This window comes from Trichomonas vaginalis, chromosome IV, assembly GCF_026262505.1.
Source record: "Trichomonas vaginalis G3 chromosome IV, whole genome shotgun sequence".
In the NCBI taxonomy this organism is placed as follows: Eukaryota; Parabasalia; order Trichomonadida; family Trichomonadidae; genus Trichomonas; species Trichomonas vaginalis.
The window spans coordinates 36,756,704-36,768,903 of NC_067206.1; the positions used below are offsets into that span (position 1 = coordinate 36,756,704).

A 12,200-nucleotide genomic window follows, 5' to 3' on the forward strand; every position below is an offset into this window, starting at 1 on the left:
CATCCCGTTGTTTATCAATAATTTTATCCTCTAATCCTTGCTTCTTGATTGTATTATATAATTCTTTATACATTAAAAAGTTTTTTAAATAATCTTCTGCTTCTTCTTGTGATAAATAAATAATTGGAATTTTGATTAAATGCTTTAAAGATTCAAATGTATCATCTGAAGGTGAACCTGAACGGTTGATATAAATTAACACATGTGAATGGGGGGAGGTGTTAGCAATAATGATAATTTGTTTTAATATCGTTAATGTTTTACCTTTATTCTGTTTACCAATTGCTGCAGTGATTGAATTTAAATAACATTCAGAATATGGAATTTTCATTAATTTTTCCTTAGATAGAGCATTTCTATTATCACTCAATGCTTCATTAATCATATCATCTACGTATGTATTATATACTCCCGCTAATTCTTCATAAGGGGTGGATGAATTTAAATCCATTTAATCAAAAATAAATTTATAATTTTAAACATTTCTATTCATCAATATTTCATCATATGAACTTCTATACTGCGGTGGTGTACCTGTTGGATGATATTTCAAACCTTCGTCCGGTGTCCATGTCCAATACGTAGTCCTAGTAAACCAAACCTGAGGAGGATTTGTCACTTTTGAACAGTAAGTGTCATTTTCACCCTGAATGATTGGATAAGCTTTCACTTGTACTGTAACTTGTGAGTTGAAAGTTTCTAATCCATCAAAGAATATACCCGCTCCATCACGTTGAACTGGAATAGTGCATAAGAATGAAGTTTGGTCTTTCCATGTTCTAGCTAATGGCGTGCCATTATCAGCATTCAGTGGTCTAGTTAATGAGTCCTCGTATTCTTCCGTGCATTCATTCACTCCATCTAAATCAGAAGCTTGAAGCATACGTGTAAAGAATATGTCACCCACTGTGGTCATCGCTTGATCGGGGAAGTTTCTGGAATCTATAGTGACCTGAAGACCTCGAAGCATTGGATTTTCTAAAACTGTTCTTTGCATTGCATTCTTCGGAAATGTTAACACAACATCTGTAACATTATGAAGAGCGTATGAGAAATCTGAGCTAATACCTTCAGGAGTGATGCAACCTCCATTTAGTGAACGAACGTCAATATGTTGAGCTGGAATCATGAATGGATCTTCCTTACTAAATAAACGTGGTATTGCTTTAACTGATTCTTCAATTAAACCGTATCCTGGTGTAATGCATTTATCCTCTAAAACTTCCATCTTTGTGCATGAAATAATAACGTCATCAACTGTTGCGTCAGCAGATGTAGCGGCTAAGCTTGTAATTAATTTGGCAGGAAGTCCGATTTGTTGGAATTTGCGATCATATTTATAAATATGATTCATAATCTTTTCATAATCTCCATCAGTTATCTTTTCATAAACGTAATTTTGTAAATCAGCAACTCTTAACGGGTCAACCTGACAAAATACTAAAGTATCCCTGAAAACATAATATTTAAGAATGATTTCACCAAATGATTTAGGATAATCATCGAACGCCTGAAATGCTAACAAATCATTTACCGGAATAATCATATCAAAAGTGACATCAACTTCTTCATTTGCTTTCTTGAACGTTTCTGAAGGGTCAATATATTTACCACATACCGAGTTATCATATTTTTGAACATTATTATATAACGAATGAACAAACTTTTTAACTTTCCTTTCTGATTTTGGTTTATATGTTGCAAATGCGAAAGATTCACGGGCGCAATCCATCTGAAGATAACCAGCATCACCTCTTTCGGTTTCTACTTCTAATTGTTTAAAGCTTTGATTTGATGATTTGTAACCAACGAATAAACGCATACATTTAAAAGCGTCATCACATGTGAAAGCTTTATTTGAAACTAGAGTTGCTTTAACTTTGCGTTTAATATATGTGTCACCTAATTGGTTCACATCATGAGCTGGATTTGTAATTCTTAAATGAGTTTGTTTATCATCAAAATATGGAGCATCAGAGTCATAGCATGAACTTTCAAGTTCTCTATAATATCTTCTACCATCATTCTTTGCAAATATTTCATTTATCTTTTCGAATGAATGAAACACATTTCCATTAATCGGTTTAGTGTTTGGCACCAAATAGTTAGTCGTCATTTATTATTAAATAAAAAATCAAAATTAAAAGATGAAAATGAATTTTTAATTTTAATGAAATAATCAACTATGGCTGCAGGTATATTTAAGAAACTGTGGGATAAAGTAAAAAGAGGAGCGCATAAAGTTTGGGAAACAATGAAGAAAGGAGCAAATTGGATATTTAAGAATAAAGAAGCAATTAGTGACATTGCTGAATCAATAACACCAAAAGCTGCCCCAATAAGAGAAATATTAAATAAAGGAGAAAAAGTTTATCAAAGACTACAACCGATACTAAGATAAAAATAATATTTATTTATTTTTCCACTATTTACCTCCTATTTTATTAAGTATTCCTTCAGCAATTCCACCAATTGCGTTACCTGCTTGTGCTCCCATCGCCGGATTACCTGCTTTAGTACCTAATACTCCACCTATGATAGTTCCTGCCGTTTTCGCTACTGGTGCCAAAAAGTTTGCAACAGGTTTAATAACCTTTTATAAACCCAACCCGCAGCTTTCTTAATTCCATCCCATAATTTTTTAAAGAATCCTGCCGCCATTTCTGATTTAATATTAATTAAAAAAATATATTTCATCACTTATATTCTAATTTTTATTTAATGATAAATGAAACCGATTTTAAAAATAAATGAAACAGAGGAGGAAGAAATAAATGAAAGTGTTAATGTTCAACAAAAAATAAACGTTGTTAAACCAATTACTGAAATAAAAATTTTTTCATCTGTTGAAGAATTTAATGACTATTATGCTAACAATAAAAAATTATTTGAAGAATTGACAACGTGTAAATTGAATAAAATGTTTAAAGTTGATGGATTCAAAATTTCAAAAATAAAAGGAGTGATTAGTTTGAAATCTATTCCTCAATCAAGAATCACCTCATTAATGAAAATAGATGATTTAACAAAAAGAATAGAAGAGATTGAAGAAAGAATGAATCAAATAATTGATTTCATAAATTCAAATAATCATTAGCTTCTTAAAGTTTATTTTTCATTCATGACTCCATTGATTCCAATCAGGATTTAAACAATGTTTAATTATTGAATAACCTGACATCATCTATATATAGCTTCTTTTATTTCGTTATGTATGGGCTGAGTGTAAATGTCTTACAATTTTGAAAATTTTTAAATCTTGATTTATTCAAAAACGTAAGAATCTTACATTTTTTACTTCATATGTTAAAAATAATGATACAAAATCGTTCAATATTGTATGAATTCTTACGTTTACAAAAAAAGTCACACAACCCGTCCACATATACTACTAATTTCAAAATTTCGTTCTCATGTTTACTTCATAAGATTATTCGAATAAAATGACTACTATCTTGTAATAGCTGCAATATGAAAAGTCAGAAAGAAATTTTTACTCTAAAATTTTCTATCGTCGTAAAGGCACAAAGAGTTTTTTATGGACGATTTCACAAGAACTCTTTTAAGCGCTTACGAAGCACAGATAGCAGGAAACTCTGCTGATATTGAAAAATACTACTCATTTATCGAAGAAGCGCGTCAAAATCCCAACATTATTCAGGCAAATATCTCTATCTTACAACAAACAACAAATTCAAAGATAAAATCATTAGCAGCTATCTCACTTTCTCAAAACAACTCCTTGCTTTCAGAAAAATTCGAAAATGAACAGAGATTACAAATTGGCAATCAAATTGTCGAATTAATAGCCAGAGAGCAAGATTACCAAACACAAAGACATCTTGGAAATGCATTCGAAACACTAGATCTCGATGATATCGCTCCAACAATCATAGATTTCGCTCAAAACGCAATCAAAGCAATTTCTGAGAATAACAATCAAGAAAATCAAGTTTTAATGCAAGCTGCATTACTTTTACTCCGATCAAAAGCTCGTGAACTCCTTGATTACTTACAAGTCCTTAAAGATTCGATTGAACTTGGTTTGCAACTTCCTCAGCCAATCACAGCTTACGAGCTTGCGTTCAATTTCGGCGATCAGTGCTTGAACGAGCTCTACGATGCAGCTGCTGAAGGAGAAGAAGCTCCGGAAGAAGATGGAGACTTTGATCCAGCACTTGAAGCCGTGAAAGAGTCAGAAGAATGCACATTCTTCAAGACAATATTCGAAAATACACTACAAGCCCTTCAAGACAACATAAATAACAATCAAATTTTTGATTCTCTTTATAACCTCATTATGAGAGTTGTTGGTAGCGAGGATCCAATTATATTTGTCGATCCTTTCCTTATCATCAACCATTTCATGCCATTTATCGGTAGTTCCGAAATTAATATTTCTATTCAAGTCAAATTTGCCAATTTAATCAACCTTACATTCCCTTATGTAGGTGTGACAGAGAGTATGATGGATTCAGAGCTTACAAAGTCACTTTTCAATAATTATTTGGATTTATCCGGAGCAATTTTCAATGAAAATCCAAACGATAGCTTGACCATGTCAGAAATCAATATTTTCGATGATTTCAGTGAAGCTTTCAGTCAATATCCGGATTTCATCGATCATGTCATCGAAATCCACTCGGAAGTTGAAGAACAGCACTATCCTGGTCTCCTTCTTACTTATGCAAACCTTTTCGAGAACCAAGGAAACGATTACGAGTCACAAATTCCAAATATAGTCGAATTGATCCAGATTTTAGCTCAATCCGACGCCATTCTTGCTCGTGATATTGCTTCTTATGCGATTGCACAGATTCCATTGACGTTCGGCACATTACTTGATGATTATATCGAAGATCTTACACAAGCAGGTCTTGCAGCATTCCAGAAGTCATTAGAAGACGAGTCCTCACCAGAAGCACTCAATTCACTCAATAATTTGTTCAAAGAAGTCTCAGATACCGATCCAATTTTTGTAGATACTTATTCTTTCTTAGTTTCATGCTTAGAGTCAGTAGATCAGCATCTCCACATGAATATTTTCGAATGCATTGTCTCTCTTATCAGCCACGCAAGCAAAGGCGTCCCACAGAACTATGATGGAATTAAATCTCAGTTATTCTCACTTTTGGAGACATGTATATCTAACAATACGTTCCTGATCCCATCCATCGTTGATTCTATCTCGAATATGAGCCGCCATTGCCCAGATAGATTTGCTGTAGACGTAAATGGCTTTATGGAGCTTATTTTCCAGCTCCTTGACCAAGACGATAATGATATTCGTGTTGCCGCACTACATTTCATTGGAGCCATGTCAATGCGCTACAAAACTAATTTCCAGGAGAATTTCCCAGCACTTATGGAGAAATTACTTGAAATGGGAAGCGTCGACACCAATGCCAACCTCCAAGAAGAAGTCCAGCAAAGAATCAACATGATGAACGAGAATATGACCTTCGATTTGGAAGAGGAAGATGAAGACGATAATGGCCGTGTAAAGTATTCAATTCTTGCCACCCCAGCTATAGCTTTATGCGAGTTAGCTGCACTTCTTATGAATTCTTCTCCAGAGATCATTGCCGAATACGGTGAAAGAATGATCGAGAACTGCTCAGTTCAGATGTCATCAAGATGTGCAGACGCATTACAGACCGGATGCCGCGCTCTGGCCTGTTTTACAGAGGTTATAGGCAAGTACGATGTCAATGCACACGAATGGTCGCCAAGAATCATCGACGAAGCACTCAAGATTTTGGCATTAGACCAGAAAGACCCAATATCGCCATTTTCGGCCGTGGAAGTATTAATATCCGTGGTCCAGAATATCAGCGCCAAGAGAATTGGCGAAGATTTATCACAAATCGTGAATAAAGTCAGCAATTTCATGGCTAGTAAGCTTCCTTGCTGCAAATACATGGAAGATCCCGATCTTCTTGATGGATTCTCCAGATTACTCCAAGCTTTGGTCACTGAATATGGAAATGAATCCGTAAATCACATTGGCCAGCTTATTTCTCCATCATTACTATGGCTTACAGGCAAGAAACCGATATTCAGACAATTCGCGTTACCTGTTCTAGGTTGTTTCGTTGAATTCGATGGAATTCACATGAATCCGGATGATTTGAGCGTTGTTTACCAATACGCATTATCCAGAACAATGAACAACGATCCAACAGGTGTCTGGGTATTGAACGAGTTCACAACAGGCGCTCAAGAGTATTTCCAGCAGTTTGCGGAAGAAGTTTTTGGAGTTTTGAAAGGAAAACTTGAATTGAAACCGAAAAGAGCCGAATCATTCAAGGAATTCATGCAGAGAGTTGTTTCCGTCATTGGCGAATTGCAGAGAAATTATTACGGTGATAATTTCGAAGTCAGTAAAGAACAACTTTCAAAAATCCTCCAAAACATGCCATCAACAATTGATGAGAGCGAAAACTTCGGTGTTGCGAGATTCTTCCTTTGGCTGTTCAACAAATATAATAGCCTTGTAACAGAAGAATTCGCTCGTGCTGGAATCAGATTTTTGATGATGAATGATGATGAAATCGGAGACCAACTTTTGACTGCAGATTACTTCCCTCAGTTTGTTTCAACTGTTGGCCAGATTTTGTCTTCATTTTCAAACAGAGATCAGCTCATTTCTGATGTATGTGGCGAAATCGAAGAGAAGATTAATCGTGTGAACTCATTCTTCCAATAACTAACTAAATTTATAGAGATTATATATTTATAGAATTCATTGTAAATGATACCTTTTTTTTACAACATTTCATAATTTTTTTCATGATTTTCTATCAAATCTAGTAATACAGTAAAAGCATAAGAGAATTCATTGTAAATGATACCTTTTTTACAACATTTCATAATTTTTTTCATGATTTTCTATCAAATCTAGTAATACAGTAAAAGCATAAGAGAATTCATTGTAAATGATACCTTTTTTACAACATTTCATAATTTTTTTCATGATTTTCTATCAAATCTAGTAATACAGTAAAAGCATAAGAGAATTCATTGTAAATGATACCTTTTTTTTACAGCATTTCATAATTTTTTAAGGGTGCACTTACGCCCCTATGACAGGGTCTTTAATTCAGATGTTTAATGTTAAATTTCAATGGCGCTTCACGCCAGTTGATAAAAATTTGAATTAAAGTCAGATGGGTGTAAGTGCTGCCTTAAGGGTGTACTTACCACTTTCTGACATGCTATGAATAAATCAATATATCTTTATTTTAATAGCAGAAAAGTTTAACAGTTATATTAGGTACTATATAATGATTCATATTTACTTTCTCCTGACCAAAAATATTAACTTTTGACCTTAGAATATTGGTTTAGAAAGCTTTTGTGTCAAAAAATTGAGAGAATGTCAGAAAGTGGTAGGTTTCCGACAAGTGCAAAAACGATTATTCTAAATTCAATCTGGAGAGGGGGTCAATGTTGCTATTTGTCACTTTTCCAAAAGAAGATATTGGGAAGGAAGTTATCATATAGCTGATCTAATCATATTAAATGAGTGATGCTTCATTGCCAAACTTGATACATTTCAAGACCTTGATTATTTCTTATTGTAAAAATACATAACAACATAATTGAAAATATCCAATCTCTTCATTTGTTTTCAACTTCACTTTATGAAGTAAAACAGCTTAAAATGCTTATGTCGGACAATGTATTATGATCATACATTCTAGTTCTCTAGAAATGCAAATTTAGGATGCATTTAACACTTTCTGACATTCTCACAATTTTTTTGACATCTCGAACTTTATACACCAATGACTAATGTGAAAGATTAATATTTTTCGTAGGTATAAAGTCGTTATAAATCACATGTAGTACCCAATGCGATCCTCATACTTTTTTTACGATGAAAACATGAATTTGTTGATTTTGTGAGAGAATGTCAGAAAGTGGTAAGCACTCTTAATTTTTTTATGATTTCGTTTTTATTATCATACTCTAGGCTTGATAAATACAAATTTTTAGAATCAGAATGGACTTTGATGCAATCAAAGTTGCAAAACTACACATTCGAATTACATTATCTTACTTCCGCTCAAGAATACGGATTTACTCTTTGGAAAGATAGTATAATGACTGGAAGTAAAGTTGTCCAATTAGATGATTCACTTATATATGCAGGAAAATTCAACGTTGATTCAATTTCATGCAATGGAACGTATATTCAACCAAAAATACCAGATGTAATTCAACAATTTAGTTCAACTATCAACGACAAAGACAATGAAAATTACCATATTGAGATTAAACTCGAAGATTCTCTTACAATTACTGTCGAGATTTTAGAAGATACACATGCAAAGATAGTTATGATGAAACATGGAAGTATAAAGATAGCTGAGTTCAATGCTTTAGTAGATTCGATTTCTTCTTCAAGATTGAAAATTTCTAAAAATTTATTAATTTACATTGCATTAATAGCATTCATAGTAGTACAGATTGCTAATACATGTTGTAATTGCGTAGGCTTCTTTAACAATAACTATAAGAAGCTTTCTAGTCTTAAACAAGCAGTCAAAGAAGCAAAGAAAGAAGTAGATGAAGAATATGATGATGAAGAGGAACAAAATGATGAAGAAGAGGAGATTCCTCAAAAGAAAAATACTGATAAGAAAGATTCTGTCAAAAAGAGAACCCATAAATAATGAAAATACAATCTACAAGTAACATCATTATGAAATATACCTAATTTGATATGCCGTTATATATGTTTTTTTTTATTTGTAAAATATTATTTTTCTATTCTTAATTTATGATATATACACTCTTTAATACTAATAAGTGTTCACATACAACCGTTATTTTACCTGTTAAGATAAGTGTTTCAAAAATAATTTTTAAAATCATCGAATTCTTTTTGGAAAAAGGTCAAATATTCCATAACTCGAGAATGCAGCTATATAAAGACAAGTTTGTCACAATAAAAAATTTAACAAAAATTAAAATAATTTAATACAGTTTATTTTATCTATTGATCAGATTCAACGGAAGTATCAGTAGTTGTATCATCGAGAAAATGCTTTTTAACTCTCTTTTCTTTTGGAAATGTGACACATTGTGCAACAATGTTATCAACTAATGGAGTTTGTACACTTTTAAGCTCATTTATTAAACCTGACAAGTTATCTGCTAACTCGTTAATACTTTTTCTTTCGGATGCTAATTCAACTGTTGTTGAAGTTGATGCTGAGCCTTTCATGCAGGTTCCAGCTGCTCTAACCATATTGTGATACAAATCATCTCTTGAAGTAAGCGTTTTGAGCCATTTTTGGGCTTTTTCTGTGTTTTCAACTACATTTGAAACGTTGTACATGGAATTTATGAATAAGTTTGTCTTTTGGCGGCGCTGTGCATCATAGATCGAGCGATAAAGCTTAGGGATATCGATGTTTTGCGATTTAAGATATTGAATCGTCTCCGAACCTTCACAGAATGGGCATACATATGAGTCTTTATCATCTGGAGTCTTGCCAACACAGCGGCAGTGGCACCAGCACTGACAGATATCACAACAAATTTGATCATAAGCATCAACATTGTTTCTGCAAGGGCAGCGTACGAATTCGTTTGAAGAAGGCTTTCTATCGAGTGCTTTCTTTATCTTTCTCTGATCGCGCACACGTGGATCTGCATGCAGACAGAGTTTCGCTAATCTCATTAATGCATCATTTTCATTCATTCCTTGAGTATTGTCACTTTTTTTCATGAGTAATCTTGGATCTCCGTAAAAAAAACTACATTAGAAAAGATTTTGTATAATTTATACCAAGAACATGAAATATAAATGGTATAAGGAAGCCATAGGCTACATTTGAAAGCTCATTTCATATAATAGAGAATTATATCTCTTGATAGCATTAACTTCACTATATCTTCAAAAATGATAAGGTAAAATCCAAATTTGGATATGACATATCGATGTATAGCGTCATATCAGTTAAATTGCTGATTAATATAATTTACGTTATTTATCTCTATCTTTATCATAGCATCAATATATGTGTGTACTGTGTACACATTATTACTTACTTATTTTATTATCAGATGTAATTTTATTTTCGAGTTTAGATTTAAAGAATTAGAAATTTAATATGCATGATGAAATTAAAGTTTCTTAAACAGATAATGCAGGATTATGAGCATTTGATTATGAAAATTCTGTACGTTTCACTCTCAATTTTTGAGAACATTTGAGAGCAACGGCGTCCTAATTTTTGGAATTAAAATAAAAAGAAGGAATGTCTTCTATTTAATGCTGTTAAATCCAACTGAAATTAGAGAACAGCTTGTTGGAATACTTGAAAACAGCATTTTTTTGAATAATAACATAGAATCATGGTTAATAATAATTGAAGGACTTTATTAGTGAAAACAATAGATTATTTAGGAGCAGGCTGTGGCATTCTCTTTATAGCCTCGTCCTGCCAGAATTTGACAACGTCTCTTGACTTCATCTTTTGTTTGTAGAACTCAACGATTCCTGTGTAGAAACTGTACGTGGATGGCAATTCATTCTTGCACACAGAGACGGGGATAAGGGCTCCATCAGCCGGATCGACTTCAAATCTGATGACGAAACTATCGAGAGCTCCACGAACAGGATTCTCGGCCAAATCCATGTGCCTGACTGCGACCAATGCATTTCCATCATCAGTACGGGCGTAGAGAAGACCATCGACTGCAGATGACATTCTCATGAATAATAAGAGAGTTTGACGCTGTGGAACGTATATGAAATTACCCATAGTACCACGGCGACGAATGAGAATGATTCCATCTACGTCAAATTTGAATTTTTCGTAGAATTTGACTGTATCGTCAAATAATTTTGTTGCACAATCTGTTAAGCGGCCAACAGGTCTATAGAGAAGCCTTAATCTATTATTAGGATTTGTCTGTATCCTTGGAAGTAAGTAATGCCAAATAGAAGACGTTCTGATATCAATATCATTTTTGAGGAAGGACCTTTTCTCAATTCTGAGGATATCTGATAAGTACAAATGAAGTTTTTCTTCCATAGGAACAACAACTCCGACAGCAACGAACGGTAAGTCTGTCATAACTTTTGCATCGAATCTCCAGAAGCGATTAAAGCCGTAATGAATGTATAAATAGCGCTCATCATCAGAACAAAGAATAACATTTGTTCCCTGTGGTTGGAAGGAAATTCTGTAAACGTTTTTGGCAAATTCTTCTTTCATTGTATCTTTCCAGACCCTGAATACCGGTATGATTGTTGACTTTGAGTTAACAAATGATTCCTCAAGAGATCCATTAACTAATTCTTGTAATTTTGTAATAAGAGCTTGATCTTTCATTTCAACGCCTCCGTATTTCTCAAATGAAGGTGTAGATTCCATTGGAAGTGTAATTTCTGATGTTGCACCAATGTATTTGTTCTCTTTAAGCCATTTTGGCATTTTGAGGTCTGGAATTTTGACTTTCTCAGCAACAAGTGTAGCAAGTTGTTCGAGCGGTTCTTTGTCATAAAATCCGCGTGGTCTTGACTTGGTGAATGTCTTGATTGCATCATCAAACGAAAATTTTCCAAATTTCATTAAATAACTGGAAATAAAGAAGCCAGAACTGTTTCCTCCATGAAGAGATGCAACAATCAAATAAACATTGAAGGTTGATAATGATGGATTGTCAATATATGAATTGACTTTTAAGCAGAAGTCATCAACATCAACCGCTCTGTATCTTTCTGGTGAAAATGGAACATTTAAAACATCTTGCTCTTTTAATTGGTCTAATGTTTCGTTCTCAATTGTTTCAGTATCAAAATAAAAGAATGTTTTTGTTTTCTCTGACTTAATCTTTGCGTGCATATATTCGACCATCTTAGTTACAGTCCATTTCTTTTTTTCTGGTAAGAATGCTTGATATTGATCAGGGTACGGGCGTTTCATTGGAACAAAGAAGAAATTATCTTTACCAGGGACAGGAATAGGTGTTCCACAAGCGGGGCATGGTATCCAAAAGTCTGGCAATTTATTAACTCTTCTCAATTTAGCTTCTTTCATTATTTTTTAAAATTTCCCCGCCATTGGCGGTTTTTTTTCTCTATCTAACAAAAATGTCATGTAAATTGTCAAAACAATAAATTGTAGCACTATTTTACTATACAAATGTATTTGGCATGAGATTTAATATCTTTAGGT

General features: G+C 33.4%; 6 protein-coding genes and 1 pseudogene across 7 annotated transcripts, besides 8 other annotated features; 3 read left to right on the forward strand and 4 right to left on the reverse strand.

The window, feature by feature from the left end:
* Positions 1–325: part of a mobile genetic element that runs on past the window's edge.
* Positions 326–475: 150 nt separating this feature from the next.
* TVAGG3_0234160 (uncharacterized protein) lies at positions 476–2,116 on the reverse strand (the record flags this gene model as incomplete). Its single annotated transcript, XM_051227443.1, has 1 exon — positions 476–2,116. One exon carries the CDS (start codon positions 2,114–2,116, stop codon positions 476–478), a length of 1,641 nt encoding a protein of 546 aa, XP_051112429.1.
* A 69-nt stretch (positions 2,117–2,185) lies between these two features.
* On the forward strand, positions 2,186–2,401 carry TVAGG3_0234170 (uncharacterized protein; the record flags this gene model as incomplete). Its single annotated transcript, XM_001318850.1, has 1 exon — positions 2,186–2,401. The coding sequence occupies one exon, from the start codon at positions 2,186–2,188 to the stop codon at positions 2,399–2,401; it is 216 nt and encodes a 71-aa protein (XP_001318885.1).
* A 24-nt stretch (positions 2,402–2,425) lies between these two features.
* TVAGG3_0234180 lies at positions 2,426–2,661 on the reverse strand (annotated as a pseudogene). Its single transcript has one exon. A coding segment is annotated over exon 1 (236 nt).
* Positions 2,662–3,429: 768 nt separating this feature from the next.
* Positions 3,430–6,836, forward strand: TVAGG3_0234190 (importin beta family; the record flags this gene model as incomplete). The annotated part of the gene is made up of 1 exon (XM_001318848.2): positions 3,539–6,709. One exon carries the CDS (start codon positions 3,539–3,541, stop codon positions 6,707–6,709), a length of 3,171 nt encoding a protein of 1,056 aa, XP_001318883.1.
* Positions 6,837–7,064: 228 nt separating this feature from the next.
* Positions 7,065–7,191: a mobile genetic element.
* Positions 7,192–7,371: 180 nt separating this feature from the next.
* Positions 7,372–7,394: a mobile genetic element.
* Positions 7,372–7,394: a terminal%2Cinverted (terminal inverted repeat of tvBac_53II transposon ID:TVAGG3_0234210).
* A 329-nt stretch (positions 7,395–7,723) lies between these two features.
* Positions 7,724–7,756: a mobile genetic element.
* Positions 7,724–7,756: a terminal%2Cinverted (terminal inverted repeat of tvBac_53III transposon ID:TVAGG3_0234220).
* Positions 7,757–7,908: 152 nt separating this feature from the next.
* Positions 7,909–7,934: a mobile genetic element.
* Positions 7,909–7,934: a terminal%2Cinverted (terminal inverted repeat of tvBac_53II transposon ID:TVAGG3_0234230).
* A 15-nt stretch (positions 7,935–7,949) lies between these two features.
* Positions 7,950–8,737, forward strand: TVAGG3_0234240 (uncharacterized protein; the record flags this gene model as incomplete). Its single annotated transcript, XM_001318847.1, has 1 exon — positions 7,950–8,681. The coding sequence occupies one exon, from the start codon at positions 7,950–7,952 to the stop codon at positions 8,679–8,681; it is 732 nt and encodes a 243-aa protein (XP_001318882.1).
* Positions 8,738–8,983: 246 nt separating this feature from the next.
* Positions 8,984–9,722, reverse strand: TVAGG3_0234250 (FYVE/PHD zinc finger family; the record flags this gene model as incomplete). Its single annotated transcript, XM_001318846.1, has 1 exon — positions 9,005–9,715. The coding sequence occupies one exon, from the start codon at positions 9,713–9,715 to the stop codon at positions 9,005–9,007; it is 711 nt and encodes a 236-aa protein (XP_001318881.1).
* A 370-nt stretch (positions 9,723–10,092) lies between these two features.
* Positions 10,093–12,062, reverse strand: TVAGG3_0234260 (mRNA guanylyltransferase protein; the record flags this gene model as incomplete). Its single annotated transcript, XM_001318845.1, has 1 exon — positions 10,416–12,062. One exon carries the CDS (start codon positions 12,060–12,062, stop codon positions 10,416–10,418), a length of 1,647 nt encoding a protein of 548 aa, XP_001318880.1.
* Positions 12,063–12,200: the final 138 nt, after the last annotated feature.